At 44.2% G+C, this 15,366-nt stretch overlaps 1 protein-coding gene and 11 non-coding genes across 12 annotated transcripts; 1 reads left to right on the forward strand and 11 right to left on the reverse strand.

Annotated features, from left to right (window-relative positions):
• Positions 1-1,884: 1,884 nt before the first annotated feature.
• LOC120962256 (small nucleolar RNA SNOR75) lies at positions 1,885-1,971 on the reverse strand. Its single transcript, XR_005753097.1, has one exon. It is a non-coding gene; the product is annotated as a small nucleolar RNA SNOR75 (small nucleolar RNA).
• A 67-nt stretch (positions 1,972-2,038) lies between these two features.
• LOC120962257 (small nucleolar RNA SNOR75) lies at positions 2,039-2,125 on the reverse strand. The gene has a single exon (XR_005753098.1). It is a non-coding gene; the product is annotated as a small nucleolar RNA SNOR75 (small nucleolar RNA).
• A 527-nt stretch (positions 2,126-2,652) lies between these two features.
• Positions 2,653-2,749, reverse strand: LOC120962188 (small nucleolar RNA Z103). The gene has a single exon (XR_005753036.1). It is a non-coding gene; the product is annotated as a small nucleolar RNA Z103 (small nucleolar RNA).
• A 136-nt stretch (positions 2,750-2,885) lies between these two features.
• On the reverse strand, positions 2,886-2,972 carry LOC120962179 (small nucleolar RNA Z195/SNORD33/SNORD32 family). Its single transcript, XR_005753027.1, has one exon. It is a non-coding gene; the product is annotated as a small nucleolar RNA Z195/SNORD33/SNORD32 family (small nucleolar RNA).
• Positions 2,973-3,048: 76 nt separating this feature from the next.
• Positions 3,049-3,115, reverse strand: LOC120962183 (small nucleolar RNA Z105). The gene has a single exon (XR_005753031.1). It is a non-coding gene; the product is annotated as a small nucleolar RNA Z105 (small nucleolar RNA).
• A 55-nt stretch (positions 3,116-3,170) lies between these two features.
• On the reverse strand, positions 3,171-3,257 carry LOC120962255 (small nucleolar RNA SNOR75). Its single transcript, XR_005753096.1, has one exon. It is a non-coding gene; the product is annotated as a small nucleolar RNA SNOR75 (small nucleolar RNA).
• Positions 3,258-3,388: 131 nt separating this feature from the next.
• LOC120962238 (small nucleolar RNA F1/F2/snoR5a) lies at positions 3,389-3,534 on the reverse strand. Its single transcript, XR_005753079.2, has one exon. It is a non-coding gene; the product is annotated as a small nucleolar RNA F1/F2/snoR5a (small nucleolar RNA).
• Positions 3,535-4,168: 634 nt separating this feature from the next.
• LOC120962242 (small nucleolar RNA snoR100) lies at positions 4,169-4,280 on the reverse strand. The gene has a single exon (XR_005753083.1). It is a non-coding gene; the product is annotated as a small nucleolar RNA snoR100 (small nucleolar RNA).
• A 113-nt stretch (positions 4,281-4,393) lies between these two features.
• Positions 4,394-4,472, reverse strand: LOC120962225 (small nucleolar RNA Z155). Its single transcript, XR_005753067.1, has one exon. It is a non-coding gene; the product is annotated as a small nucleolar RNA Z155 (small nucleolar RNA).
• Positions 4,473-4,542: 70 nt separating this feature from the next.
• On the reverse strand, positions 4,543-4,622 carry LOC120962224 (small nucleolar RNA Z155). Its single transcript, XR_005753066.1, has one exon. It is a non-coding gene; the product is annotated as a small nucleolar RNA Z155 (small nucleolar RNA).
• An 86-nt stretch (positions 4,623-4,708) lies between these two features.
• On the reverse strand, positions 4,709-4,797 carry LOC120962199 (small nucleolar RNA R41). The gene has a single exon (XR_005753042.1). It is a non-coding gene; the product is annotated as a small nucleolar RNA R41 (small nucleolar RNA).
• Positions 4,798-9,830: 5,033 nt separating this feature from the next.
• Positions 9,831-11,256, forward strand: LOC109765322 (probable esterase PIR7A). The gene is made up of 3 exons (XM_020324120.4): positions 9,831-10,364; positions 10,434-10,571; positions 10,661-11,256. Exons 1-3 carry the CDS (start codon positions 9,987-9,989, stop codon positions 10,946-10,948), a joined length of 804 nt encoding a protein of 267 aa, XP_020179709.1. The 5' UTR covers positions 9,831-9,986; the 3' UTR covers positions 10,949-11,256.
• Positions 11,257-15,366: the final 4,110 nt, after the last annotated feature.

The raw sequence follows: 15,366 nt of genomic DNA on the forward strand, positions 1-15,366 counted from the left end.
ACGGCGTCTGGGAGAAGGGGAAGGAGAGGGTGAGACCAAACCATGCGCTGGAGGATGCCGCGGTCGAGCGCCGGCACCTGGGCTCCATCGCCTCGTCACCGGAAGATGTCTCGCCGCGAGCGCTCAATGGAACGATTCCGGTTCCTGCTTCCGCTTACGGTTGCATCGCCTGCCTGTAGCCATCGGCGACGAAAATAACATCCGTAACCGCCGGGATGGCCTAATCTCTCGTGGCCTTCTGCTCTCGCCAGAGCGTGCTGATAACGTGTTTTGAATGAATCAACCATCTTCTTTATTACTCCCTCCGTTCCTAAATATTTGTCTTTCTATAAATTTCAAATGGTCACCACATACGAATGTATATAGACATATTTTAGAATGTAGATTCACTCATTTTGTTTCATATGTAGTCATCATTTGAAACTTCTAAAAAGACAAATATTTAGGAATGGAGGGAGTAGATGCCATCTGCTATTTATACAAGGGAAAAGACACCACTGAAAAAGGTGCCTGTTCAGAGGAGGTGCCTGTTCGGAGGGAACCGACGCGGCAGTTTTACAACGGCTGCGGTTAGTACAAGCAGCAGGGATTAATCCCATAATTAACACATGGTTAATTAATTCTAACATTATTATCTAGGAATAGAGGTTCATCAGCACAATGGTGGGATTGATCTCTGTCAGGCTGGTTATGCTGCTAAGATACTTGACAGAGCTGACATGACTGGTTGCAACTCCTGCCCTGTGCCTATGGAGCCCAGATTTGAGCAAGATCAGTTCTGCACAACCAGTTGATACAACTGAATTGAGAAGCCTAGTGCTGCGTTACCTCATTCACACAAGGCCGGATCTCACATTCTCAGTTGGGTTTGTGTCAAGGTTGATGGAGGCACCTACCATGGAACACTTGGCAACAGTGAAGCATATCCTGCGCTATATTGCAGGAACTCTGAATTGGGGAGTGCACTATTCCCGTGGCGCGGTTGATGCTCCCTTTGACAGCGATCTTGGTGGATGCATTGATACGCGCAGAAGCACCACAGGCCTCATGTTCTTCTTTGAAAGCAACCTTGTGAGCTGGCAATCAAAGAAGCAAATCATTGTGACCCTCTACTCGTGTGAGGCTGAATATGTTGCTGCAACAACAGCAGCCTGTCAAGGTGTGTGGCAGGCACGCCTCCTCAATGAGATCAAGGTAGAAGCAGTGAGAAAAGTGGTGCTCAATATGGACAACAAATCGGCAATGTCACTTTGCAAGAACCCTGTTTTCCACAAGCGAAGCAAACACATTGAGAACTGAAGAGCAGATGGCTGACTTGCTTACCAAAGCCCGTGGCAGACTCCAGGAGCAGTGAGCAAAGATCGGTATGGTGGAGGTTACAAAGATGCACAAGTCTTAGGGAGTGAATGTTGAATAATCCTTGTGCATTTTTTTCTATTTTCTAGTCGCTTATCTCTGTATTCTGCACTGTAGCTCGTCATGCTGTTATCGTTGACAGTTGCAAGTTGGTTCAGTTTTTTTTGGTAGACAGTTTTAGATAAGATTAGTATTCCTGGTCATCGCCTAACAATCCAGGACCGATTCCTGTGGACACACGATGCCGCTCGTGGATTGGCGCGAGACTCACGGATCATGGGGCTTCACACGTTTGCTTGTAATTCTGAATAAGAGAAGAGAACAATGAGAAAAGTTGCAGACAGTACGCAACGCAAAAAACACTGTGTCATCGTCATCGTCTCTGTGTTCATCCATTGATCGCGTGTGTGATTCAGATCCTGTGATAACACGATGTACCACCACCACAGACTAATACCACACAATCCCTGCAGGACACCGATGTAACAACATCACAAAGTAAAATAAATCGGAAAAAAATAGCACATGTTCTCCCAGACAAATGCCTCGATTGTCCACATGGTCTACTAGAATGGATTACATCAGACTCGTCATCTGTTTTCATCATCACAGAGAACAAAGACCCTAGAATTCAGAAAGGCAGAAGAGTGAAAGAAAAAGTGTTAGAATAAATCGTAACATGTTCTCTCAGACAAATGCCTCATTTTGTCCCCATGGTTTAATGGAATGGAATGAATCGGTCATCTAATCAGTGTGGTCATCACTGAGAACAAAAGAAGCAAATGATTGATGTAAACGGGGGTATAGTAACAGGAAGCTCCTGGTATAAGAGCAGCCAGTGTCGCAAAAACCCGTTTCCTTCTCACTGTCTGCCAATCTAACGAGAAACAAGGCCATGAAACAGATACCTCATGGCATCCCTAATACCCCTATCCAAACAAAATTCACTTCACTGCTAAGATATGTATGGACAAGTTGAATGCAAAAGCCATCTCCAAGAATGGCTTGTGCCAGAATCTTAGCCCAAAGATACCTTTCGGCAACGTACAGCGCTGAATTACACTATTAAACAGTGCACCAGAGACTCTAATTTATTGCCTTCAGAAGTTTCAGATTGAAAATGAAAAACAAGAAACAGAAACTACAGAGCATTATTTATTTGGAGAAGTGAAACCTGCCTGGCATTCAAAATAATACTAACTGGATTTGTGGCGTCGATTGGAGTAATTCTTCAATAGTGCATGGCATTCAAAATATTCACCAGAAGACAACAATAAAATATCAAATGGCGAAACCATGGATCAGATTTCTGGCTTGGAATCCTGAGATGGGATTACATTTGCGCATAGTATAATCATAGTCGATCATTTGGGGAAAGGATCCTCACATCCAATTACGTTCTGAAAATTGAAACAAATAGAACCAGGGAGATAAAACACAAGGAAAAAAGCAATGTGGACTTCTGGCTAAATGCTACCAGAGCTGAAAGTTTAATCATATAAAAATAACTAACCTACGGAAATAACAAAGGGCGATCAGATGGTAGTGCATGATGTAAATTGATCATCACAGTGAATGCAGAAATGTGGTATGGTTATGATATCATCACTTCACCCATTAAGTCAAATATAGCAAACAAAAATGGTAATAGTTTTTTTAGACATGACAGAATGCACTATGCACATTAGACATTCAGAATGAGTAGGAGGAATTTATCATCAAATAGATCAGACACCAATTGTCTTCCTCATAATGTCAGCAATAATCATTTTAAAAGAAAAAAAAAAGAAAAAACAACAAACAAAGTAATTAAGATCTCTCAGACAAATGCCTCGATTGTCCACATGGTTTAATAGAATGGATTACATCAGACTCGTCATCTGTTTTCATCATCACAGAGAACCAAGAATTACAAAAAAGAATAGTGAGTAGACAAACAAAAACAAGAGTGCAGATGCAGAACTAACAAGTGTTGATCATCACTGATGGACAAAACACTGAAGCCAGCTGCAGAAAGAACAACCCAGTTGATAGGTGTAAACGGGGGTATAGTAACAGAAAGCTCCTGGTACTAGAGCAGCCAGTGTCGCAAAAACCCGTTTCCTTCTCACCGTCTGCCAATCTAACGAGAAACAAGTCCATGAAAAAAGACCAAGCATCAGATACCTCATGGCATCACTAATACACCTATACAAACAAAATTCATTTCGTTGCTAAGATATGTATGGACAAGTTGAATGCAAGAGCCACCTAGAAAAATGGCTTCCGCCAGAATCGTGGCCCAAGTTTACTATCGGCAACGTACAGCGCTGAATTACGCTAAGAGAAGCGCACCAGAGACTCTAATTTATTGCCTTACTAAGTTCTAAATTGAATATTGAATCTAATAAAAAAACAAGAATCCTGCAACTAGATTGATGCTAAGTTGAAGATATCGTCCTACTGTAACTACATCTGTACTGTCAAGTGGAGTAATTCTTCAGTTATGGCATTGTGAGTTGATGTACCAAAAAAGTGAGCACAAGAAAGAGGCATTACTACAATTGGCACAACAAACCAAGTCAATATAGGTGGGCTTACTGACCATTCACACAGAGATTGCTGCCATGGCGGTGGCTGCGGTGTGTAACTGGCTAATTAGCCACCGAGCCAAGGCGTACAGAGGTCACTTGACAAACAGTTTGGGCCATTGACGAGGCCTATCTATCTACAGAGGTAATTAACCAAATCCAACAGACTACTGAGAAATCAACTACCGACAGATTAATCAAGGTAATTACTGACAACTAAACGAAGTTTGTGGGGTAAATGGTAGTGTGGGTCAAATCCAGGCCCGCGAGATCAAAGCCCGAAGGCGTCAGGGCGAGCAGACATGCAGACCAATTCAGTCGATCTCCGTGCACATTACCATGCTTCCTTCCTTTTCTCATCCAGAGCATCGGCTTGTTGTGCACGGATGCAAGAAAGTAACCAGAGAAGTTCAACCTAAGGAGAAAAGATCGAGAGAAACGAAATAACAGATCGATTGAGATTCTAGAGTTGATCAGATAATTGTAGTCTGTAATTTGGTCAACACTAAATGTGATTTTCTGTGAAAGATTATCATCACATCAACATTTAAATCTACTTTTCCCAATCCGCCACGAAAAACAGAAGATGAAACGCAGAAACCAAGATAATCAGGTGAGTTGATCAGATAATTGTAGTCTGTAATTTTGGTCAACACTAAAAACGATTTTCTAACAAAGATTATCATCCCATCAACTTGAATCTGGTTTTCCAGAATACCTCGCAAAATAAGATGGAACGCAAAAATCAAGAAATAGAAACGGAGAAGAAACTGCGCAGATCTTGGAAGGCTCAGAAGTTTGAATTGGTTTCTCTGCAGGGGGGTCGAGATCCCTCAGAAAATGGGTAGGTGTTTTGATCATCACAGCCTAGGAACAGATCAAGCAAAAACCAGAAATGAGAGGAAGAACGGAAGATTTCAGATCGGACAAACGCCGGCGAACCAGCCGCCGATTGGCGAACAAACCTGGGAGCTGGAGGCGGAGGTAGGGGAAACGGGGGCGTGCGGTATATAAGGGGGTCCGACGGCTAGGGTTTCGGGAAGCAGGATAACCTCGGCTTGTTGGGTTCATTGGGCCGGACTGGTTATTGTACTGGGCCAGCGAAGTTCGGGAATAGGGCCAGGCCATTGAATAGACTGGACCAAATAGGACCGCTTGCCCACTAACCATTGTCCTCTCTTTTCTTTTTTGATGATGCAAAAAAAGAGTCTTTTCTTTGCATACAGGTCGGTTCACCCCTCAAATGCCCGCATGTCATCGTGAGTAAATGATACTCCCTCTGTTTTTATTTACTCTGCATATTATAGTTGACTGAAGTTAAATGACCAAGTTTATAGAAGAGAATATAAATATTTATCATTACAAATTTATATGATGTGAAAGTAATAAGTTCAATAATGAATCTAATGGTATTGATTTGTTATTGTACATGTTAATATTTTTGTCAATAAACTTCGCCAAAGTTTACAAAGCTTGACTTTGATCAAAGCTAATATGCGAAGTAAATAAAAACAGAGGGAGTATGTTAGTTGCACTAAGGCACACAGCACTCCGTAGCGCTCGAAGATGAGTATGAGTCAAGGAGGATTTGCTCGCTCCCAGAGTTGTAGGGTTCGGATATGGCACTATCCTTCTCCTCCTCCATATGACGGGCACGCCGATCGTTTGTCGCAGTCTGGCCGCTGCACCTAGGGCATCCGATGCATCCGAGGCGGTGCACAGTGTCGTCATTGACTTTGTACTCGAAGTCGGACGTCGTCGGGACGAGGACCCACTACAGGAGTTCCACACCGGCCTAGGAACGTACGGGGCATAGCGTATGTACCGCCAGCCACTACTCGCGAGCTCCGGGAGCCACCACGGTCGAGCACCTTGAGCCGTCATCTCCTACTTGGGCGGGCACAATGGACTCCCAGCAGAACGACTCGGACGACAGAGCTCGGACGATTTCCTCCCGAAACAAGCGGAGAGCTAGGTGGACGACAAACCCATCCTCATCCCCGCACGTGACGAGGTCCCAGACGACGGATCCAGAGTTGTTGGACTCGGATTTCATTGCCCCCCATGCTGAACAAGACTGAAGATCGAAGATGAGCTGTGATTGGATCGGAGCAGAGCGGACCGGACCGGCAGTGGAGTGGAGTAGCACGTGGTCGTGCCTGGGCCAGATCCAACGACGAGGTGGATGTGTCCGGGCGCGCCATGGCCTCCCCACATCCGCTCCAAATATGGGTAGGGTTTGTGGGGTGTCAGACAACCCATACGTATAGGAGTGGTTTGAGGTGTGCGGCTGGGTCGGGTTTCTATGATTGGACCGTCCACTCGGACGTGTAGGGGTGATTTGAGGGGTCCAATTGTAGATGCTCTAACCCGTGATGGATTGTGAGTCGGTAAGAGTCTTTATGTCCAAGAGTGCACGATACTCCCCTTTTTGTTTCAATGACATGTGATTAAGGACAAATTTCCTCTGAATCTGAAGTGCATGTTATATTGATATTCATCAAGGAACATAGCAGACATGTGATTAAGGACGCCGAATATGAAGTTCATGTCATATTTGATATTCATCAAGGAAAACATTAGTCGAAGCTTGTAGATCCATTCCAATAAGACAGATATAACGATCGATATATCATTTCTGAGGTCTACCAATATAGATATAATATATCATTTTCACACACACCATCAGCTGTAGAAAGTAATATTGACCAATATGGCCGATATTTGACCAGATGTCCATTGATATAGTCTGATAAGTAGATGACAATCATTATTTTTCGAGTAGATGCAAAAATAAGATTATCATTTACAACTTTATCATAGTATCAAAAGTTGTGCATCATGTTTTTTATAAACACATATCTAATGTATTGATTTTAAATCTAAGATTAAGAATTCAGTGGATCTTCCTTAAAAAGTTTATTAATTATTAACAAGTTAATAAACTTGAAATCTATTTTTTTACGATGGAGCATTGGCATGATGCATTTTTTAACTAGAAGGGTGTGCTTTTAACAAGAGTAACGGAAAAAACGGATATGTTTTCTCTTATATAACTACATATCATTTGATATATCACCCTATATCCGACATCCAATATGTCGAAACCGAACCGGCGCGAACCTAATATCCAATTTTTGACCCTTGCACTACTCCAAGGAAACTAAAATGATATGTTTTTAACAAGAGTAATGGAAAGTTGCATGAGTGCATGTTTTCTCCATCATTATTTGTGACCCAATTGTCATGACCAAACAAATGTCGAAGAGAGATGTCGCTAATAGATATGCACTATGTTGAATCTAACATTTCATCACTGATTTGTGATATTATTTTATTGCTATCATTGTATCTTCTCTGTGGATTTGAGCACTCAAATCTGTTTGTAATATTTGTCAAAACGTACGTTGCACATGTATGCTAACTAGCTGACATAAAGTTGTCTTGTTGCATGTGGCTGGCTTGGATTAGCGTGGGCTTGTAGTAGCTGTAATATTGATGTCACATGTGGACAGCTCCATAATGGAGCTTTTTCTTGGTGGTGTGTGTTGACTCTGTCTTGCCATGAAAATATGTCGAGTTAGTGGTGTCTTTGGTATTTGGTTGCAATCTTCATTTTCTTGTAGCTGTTCTTCCAAGTTTTCCCTTCAGTTGGGTGACAATCGATTTAATGGGCAAGACACCATACATAGGAAAGTGGGAAAAGTCTATATTTGTGCAGAAGCGGGACTCATGATTTTAATCTAAGAGTAAGAATTTTCTGCATCTTTTTAAATAGTTTATTAATTAACAAGTTAATAATCTTTAAATCCTTTTTTTCATGATGGAGCATTGGCATGATGCATGTTTTAAACTAAACAATAGGATATGTTTTTTATCAAGACTAATGAAAAGAATCCAGATATGTTTTATATCCTATCATATATCACCTGATATCCAACATCCAGAATGTTGAAACCAAACCGATATGAACCTTCTCTCCGATATTTTGAACCTTATAGTAGTCGGTACAAATGAACGACAACTTTACATAAATGAGTCTTAAATATAAAACACACTGGACCTTTTTAGTGATCTTCCTCCTTGCATAAAGTCGCCTTGTTGCGTTTGGCTGGCTTAGATTCCGTGGGCTTGTGGTAGACACATAATAGTGATGGCACATGTGGACAGCTCCATGGAGTTTTTTTCTTGGTGGTGTGTGTCTACTCTGTCTTGCCATGGAAATATGTCGAGTGAGTGCTGTTTTTGGTGTTCGGTTGCAATCTTCATTTTCTTGTAGTTTTTCTTCTAAGTTTTATCTTCAGTTAGTTGACAATGGATTTAATGGCCAAGACACCCTACATACAAACGAAAGTGGGAACAGTCTATATTTGTACTGTAGTGGTTCTCATTACTTTAGTCTAAGAGTAAGAATTTTCTGCATCTTTTTTAATTAGTTTATTAATTAATGAGTTAATAATCTTTAAATCCATTTCTTTATGATGGATCATTGACATGATGCATGTTTTTAACTAAACAACAAGATATGTTTTTTATCAAGAGTAATGAAAAGAATCTAGATATGTTTTATATCCTATCATATATCGCCCGATATCCAACATCTAGTATGTTTAAACCAAACCGATACAAACCTCATTTCGGATAGTTTGAACCTTGTAGTAGCCGGTACAAATGAATGACACTTTTACATAAATGAGTTATAAATTTATAAAACACACCGGATCTTTTTAGCGATCTTCCTTCATGCATAAAGTAGCCTTGTTGCGGCTTGGATTCCGTGGGCCTGTGGTAGACACATAATAGTGATGGCACATGTGGACAACTCCATGGAGTTTTTTCTTGGTCGTGTGTGTCTACTCTGTCTTGCCATGGAAATATGTGAGTGAGTGGTGTTTTTGGTGTTCGGTTGCAATCTTTCATTTTCTTGTAGTTTTTTCTTATAAGTTTTACCTTCAGTTAGTTGACAATAGATTTAATGGGCAAGACACCATACATACATACGAAAGTGGGAACAATCTATATTTGTACTGTAGTGGTTCTCATTACTTTAGTCTAAGAGTAAGAATTTTCAGCATCTTTTTAATTAGTTTATTAATTAACACATTAATAATCTTTAAATCCATTTTTTATGATGGAGCATTGGCATGATGCATGTTTTTAACTAAACAACAGGATATTTTTTATATCAAGAGTAATGAAAAGAATCCAGATATGTTTTATATCCTATCATATATCACCCGATATCCAACATCTAGTATGCTGAAACCAAACCGATACAAACCTTATTTCGGATAGTTTGAACCTTGTAGTAGTCGATACAAATGAATGACACTTTTACATAAATGAGTTTTAAATTTATAAAACACACTGGACCATTTTAGTGATCTTCCTCCTTGCATAAAGTCGCCTTGTTGCGTGTGGCTGGCTTGGATTCCGTGGACTTGTGGTACACACATGATATTGATGGCGCATGTGGACAGCTCCATCGAGCTTTTTCTTGGTGGTGTGTGTCTACTCTGTCTTGCCATGGGAATATGTCGAGTGAGTGGCGTCTTTGGTGTTCGGTTGTAATCTTCCGTTTCTTATAGTTTTTCTTCTAAGTTTTTCCTTCAGTTGGTTGACAATAGATTTAATGGGCAAGACAAATCGCTTGCCGCGGTTTGAAATGAAAAATGCCGGATAAAGTTACGCGTTCATATTTTTGCAGTTGGTTGAAAACACCTCAAATTCTGAAAACATCACAAGAAGACAATTGTATTATCATGTGTCAGTTTATAAAAAGAAAATACTCCGTTTCTTTCAAGGGATATGATCAAAATTGTGAGGTGGACATGAGCGGGGCTGACCACTGATGTCCACTACTCACTGCTGTCCACTTAAACCTGCTTGGACTTTTACTGGAAAGACGACGCTTCACTCAGGTTGGCATGACACGAAACCACTATTGGCACGTGCCCGTGCCAGTGAGATACTAGTACACGAAGCCGCAGCCACGAGCCGCACAGCGGACAGCGCCGGCAACGTAGCGGTCTCTCTCGTTCTCATCGGAGGTGAAATCCAATGGAGGGGAGCGGCGGCGGAGGCGGCGATCACTTCATCCTCGTCCACGGCCTCGGCCACGGCGCGTGGTGCTGGTACAAGCTGGTGCCGATGCTGCGCGCCGCGGGGCACCGCGTCACCGCGCTGGACATGGCGGCGTCGGGCGCGCACCCGGCGCGCATGGACGAGGTGCCGTCCTTCGAGGAGTACTCGCGGCCGCTGCTCGACGCCGTGGCTGCGGCGCCCGTCGGCGAGAGGCTGGTCCTGGTCGGGCACAGCCTCGGCGGGCTCAACATCGCGCTCGCCATGGAGAGGCTCCCGCGCAAGGTCGCCGCGGCCGTGTTCCTCGACGCGTGCATGCCGTGCGTCGGCCGGCACATGGGCGTCACCATGGAGGAGGTAAGCAAACCTCGAGTTGTTTCATGGACACCAATCGACACCTGGCTAATTTCTGGTGACTCTTCCCAGTTCTCCAGAAGAACCACGCCGGATTTTTTCATGGACAGCGAGAGGATGGTTCTGGAGACGAGTGAGGGACCTCGACCTGCACTCGTGTTCGGCCCCAAATTATTGGCAGCAAAACTGTACGATCGAAGCTCAGCTGAGGTAACAACAAGAACTCAATCATTTTCGTCATTATGTTCAAGCCTTGTACTACGACGCTGACACTGGTTTTGTGGCCGGCCGGCACGCAGGACCTGACACTGGCTACGATGCTGGTGAGGCCCGGCCGCCAGTTCGTGGACGACCCGATGGTGAAGGACGAGACGCTGCTCACCGACGCCAACTACGGGTCGGTGAAGAAGGTGTACGTGGTGGCCATGGAGGACGCTGTCTTCTCCGAGGAGATGCAGCGCTGGATGGTCGACCTGAGCCCCGGCACGGAGGCCGAGGAGATCGCCGGAGCTGATCACATGGCCATGTTCTCCAAGCCCAGGGAGCTCTGCGATGTTCTGCTCAGGATCGCCAGCAAGCATGCCTGAGAATCAACGAGTACTCAAGAATCAACTGACGGGCACATAATCAATCAATAATCGTGACAGACAATTCGTGTGTTGTGGTAGTGTGCAACTGTATATCCAGCCTTGAGGCTTGCGTGTGTCTGACCGAATTTCAAGGGAAAAGTTCAGGCTACAACCTGTTCCGCAACTCCGCCGGCGAGTCCGGTCCGAGGTTGCGGAGCGAGGGCGAGCGTCGTAGACGAAGTAGTCGAAAACACGCGAAAGTAAATGACACAGAGAGATGGAGGAGACCAGCTTTTTTTAATCAATGATCAGGGATTACAATGATAGCTCCTCGTTGCTTTATATATGGACCAGGGGTCAAGGGATAAGTACCCACTTAACAGAAAAGAGGGGAAACGGGAGGGCCAGCCCGTGCGTTTTGCACGCGGCCGCCGCCACCGCCCGGTTTCCCAACACTCCCCCTTGGGTAATTATCCGTATATCCATGCCTCAAAACTCCGAAAAACCCAGTGGGAAAAAAAGTGGAGAAAGAGCACACAGTATACGTTGTTGTATTGCACGAATTGCCTCGTCAAAAACCTCGTGTGAGAAACATCAGGAAAACTCACTCAAGGGAAAAAGAGTACAATCCACTCAACCATCAAGTTGAGTACTCGACCATCAGGATTGAGATTTTAGCGACGAGTTTGTGAAGTTTCTCCCCCTGAACCTTGCATCTCTCTAAGTCTCATCATACCGATTCCACGCACACACCTCTCTAAGGTTGATGCCGGTAATGATTTAGTGAACATATCAGCAAGATTGTCACATGACTTAGTATGCAAAACTCTCACCTCGTTCAATTGTTGCAGCTCATGTGCATAGAAGAACTTGGGACTAATATGCTTTGTGAGGTTACTCTTCACATAACCCATCTGGACTTGTGCAACACAAGCAGCATTATCTTCATAGATAATGGTAGGGGTTTGTACGGTGTTCAGCCCACATGTCTGCTGAATGTGGCCGATCATCCGCCGAAGCGATACACACTCTTTTGACGCTTCGAATAGTGCCATGATTTCCGAGTGGTTCGTGGAAGTCGACACAAGTGTTTGCTTGGACGATTTCCAGGAAAACGCAGTTCCACCACAAAGGAAAACATATCCAGTCTGCGATTTGCAATCATGCGGGTCCGACAGGTACCCAGCATCGGCATAGCCTATAATAGATAGGTCTTGATTCCTCTTATAAAATAGACCAAGATCTTTGGTCCCTTGCAGGTAACGGAAGACGTCCTTGACACCTTTCCAATGTCTTTTGGTAGGTTCAGAACTGTACCGAGCAAGCAAACTGACGACGAACGCAATGTCTGGCCGTGTACAATTTGCGAGGTACATGAGTGCTCCAACTGCACTCAGGTAAGGAACCTCTGGTCCCAGAGTTTCCTCCCCCTCTTCCTTTGGCCTGAACGGGTCCTTGTCTGGCTGTAAAGATCTTCCGACCATCGGGGTCTTAGAAGGATATGCCTTATCAAATCCAAATCTTACCAACACCTTCTGGGTGTAGGCCGACTGGTGCACTAGAATCCCATCAGGGGAATGTTCAAGTTGCAGACCTAGACAGAACTTGGTTTTACCCAAATCCTTCATCTCGAATTCCGACATCAGGTAGGAACTCGCTTCCTCAATATCCTCTGGTGTACCGATTATGTTTAAATCGTCCACGTACACCGAGATTATACAGAATCCATCTTGGGATCGCCGTATAAAAACACATGGGCAATCTTTATTGCTCGTGTAGCCCTTCTCATGAAGGAAATCACTTAAGCGATTGTACCACATTCTACCAGACTGTCTGAGTCCGTACAGTGCCTTTTGAAGTTGAACACTGTATAGACCCCTATTTGCTCTATCATGGTTCGGAAGAGGGATACCTTCTGGAACCTTCATGTATATGTTCGAATCCAAGTTACCATATAGGTAAGCAGTGACAACATCCATTAGTTTCATTTTCAAGCCCATGTTTACTGCCATCGAGATCAAGTATCTAAAGGTAACTCCATCCATGACTGGGGAATAAGTCTCCTCAAAATCGACACCTGGTCGTTGAGTGAACCCTTGAGCAACGGGCCTTGTTTTTCACCGTACTACCTTATTATTTTCATCTCTCTTTCGAACAAAAACCCACCTATGGCCATCAGGGCGAATGTGGGGAGGAGTTCGACAAACTGGTCCGAACACCTTCCTTTTGTTGAGAGATAATAATTCGGCAGTAATTGCCTGCTGCCAATCTTTCCAATCCGACCTTTTCTTGCAATCAGCGAGCGTGTTAGGCTCAGGGTTAAGATCTATGATTGAGGCAATTTTCGTAGCAAAGTTGATGTCGACAATCACCGTTGCTCGGTTCAGGGACTCCCCCGTATAAATATAATTTATGGCCATTTCGTCATGGAGCGCATCTGGCGCAAACACTTGCTCTACCAAATTTCCCATTATGGGAGCAAGGTCCTTTAGATTTCCCGCGCCGATGTGTGCGCTCACATCTCCGCTGGGTGTTTCCCCTATGGGAAAGTTTAAGTCCGGAATTTCGTGCACTGAATTTTCCGTACTTGTGCCAGGTCTCGACTGGCTCCCCGTTTCAATTTGGGGTACTTTGGCGACAGGCTGTGATAAATCTCTCTTATCCTTTTTCGTCGGGCGTCCCCGAGTACTTGGGATTTGAGAAGCCGGATTTCTCGTCCTTTTAGGCCTTTGGACGGGAGCGGGCATACCATCATTTTTCTTCGGTATTTCAACCCTTTCCGGTGCATTGCGCGCGTGCACATGCGATTTTGTCACAGTCTTTAAGTCACTAAAGTGGTCGGGCAATTGATTTGCTAAAGACTGCAAATCTATTATCTTTTGGACTTCTCTCTCAGTCTCAGCAGTGCGCGGGTCATGAGCGTGGATCCCCGTGGCTTGCCACGTGATTTCTCGACTTTTAGCATCAAGGGGTTGATTCTCTCCCCCTAAAGTCGGGAAAAGATCCTCGTCAAAAATGCAATCAGCAAAACGAGCCGTGTGACAGTCACCTGTCATGGGGTCCAGATACCTGATTATGGACACAGTCTCATAACCAACGTATATCCCCGACTTACGGAGCGGGCCCATCGCCGATCGCTGAGGGGGTGGTATTGGTACATATACCTGGCAACCGAACCTACGAAGGTGGGAAATTTTCGGTGCCGACCCTTGCGCAAGTTGAATAGGAGAGTGGATGTTGTAGGCCGACGGTCGAAAGTTGATGAGATTAGCCGCGTGTAACACCGCGTGGCCCCAACATGTAGTTGGTAAATTACAACCCTGAAGGAGCGGTCTGGCAATGAATTTAATTCTTTTAATCAATGCCTCGGCAAGTCCATTTTGTGTATGAACATGTGGTACCGAGTGCTCAACTTTGATTCCCATTGCCATGCAATAATCATCGAACGCCTTTGAGGTAAATTCTCCGGCGTTGTCCATTCGAATAGACTTTATACGATAATCCGGGAAATTATTCCTCATTTGTATGATCTGTGAGATCAATTTTGCAAAGGCATGGTTCCTTGTTGACAGCAGGCAAACATTGGACCATTTAGAGGAAGCATCAATGAGCACCATGAAGTACCGAAACGGCCCCGTGAGGGGCTGAATTGGACCGCATATGTCCCCTTGGATACGTTCCAAGAACGCGGGGATTTCATCCCTCACCTTGAGGGGCGATGGCCTAATGACTAACTTCCCCTTAGCGCATGCGGAGCACACGAAATCATCAGGATTCGGGAAGTTCTTCACGTCAACATTATGGCCATGCGAGTTGTTAATTATATTTCTCATCATCCTAAGTCCGGGGTGGCCTAACCTATCGTGCCAGAGGCAGAAGAGTTCAGAGCTTCTAAAGACGGTCTTGAGGGTAGTGTACACGGGCGGTGCTACTATCTTAGTGTAGTATAGCCCTGTGTCAAACGAAGGAAGCCTTTCGATAACATGTTTACCACCTGCATCCCGCTTTGTGATGAGTAGGCACTCCTTGCCGTTTTCATCATCGGTCTCAACATGGAAACCATTAGCGCGGATGTCTCTAAAGCTCAAAAGAGTACGAGTCGACTCCGGGTACAACAACGCATCATTAATGATCAAAGTTGTTCCCATGGGGAGTATAATAGTGGCTCGTCCGGAGCCAACTATGTGAGAACCGCAGCCGGCGATTGTCATAATACTTCCCGGAGATTTTTTAATGGACTCAAAGTACTTAGTTTCTCGTAAAATGATATGAGTGGTGGCGCTATCGGCAAGGCACGTTTCCTCCATTCGGGCGCCACACGCGTTCTAAAATATGACATCTAATTAATGTAATGAGGAAGAAAATACATTAAAAATAAATGCACACATCTCAGAACATAACATGCTATCATGTATAAATAATGGAATAAATGAATA

This window comes from Aegilops tauschii, chromosome 3 (assembly GCF_002575655.3).
Source record: "Aegilops tauschii subsp. strangulata cultivar AL8/78 chromosome 3, Aet v6.0, whole genome shotgun sequence".
NCBI lineage: Eukaryota > Viridiplantae > Streptophyta > Magnoliopsida > Poales > Poaceae > Aegilops > Aegilops tauschii.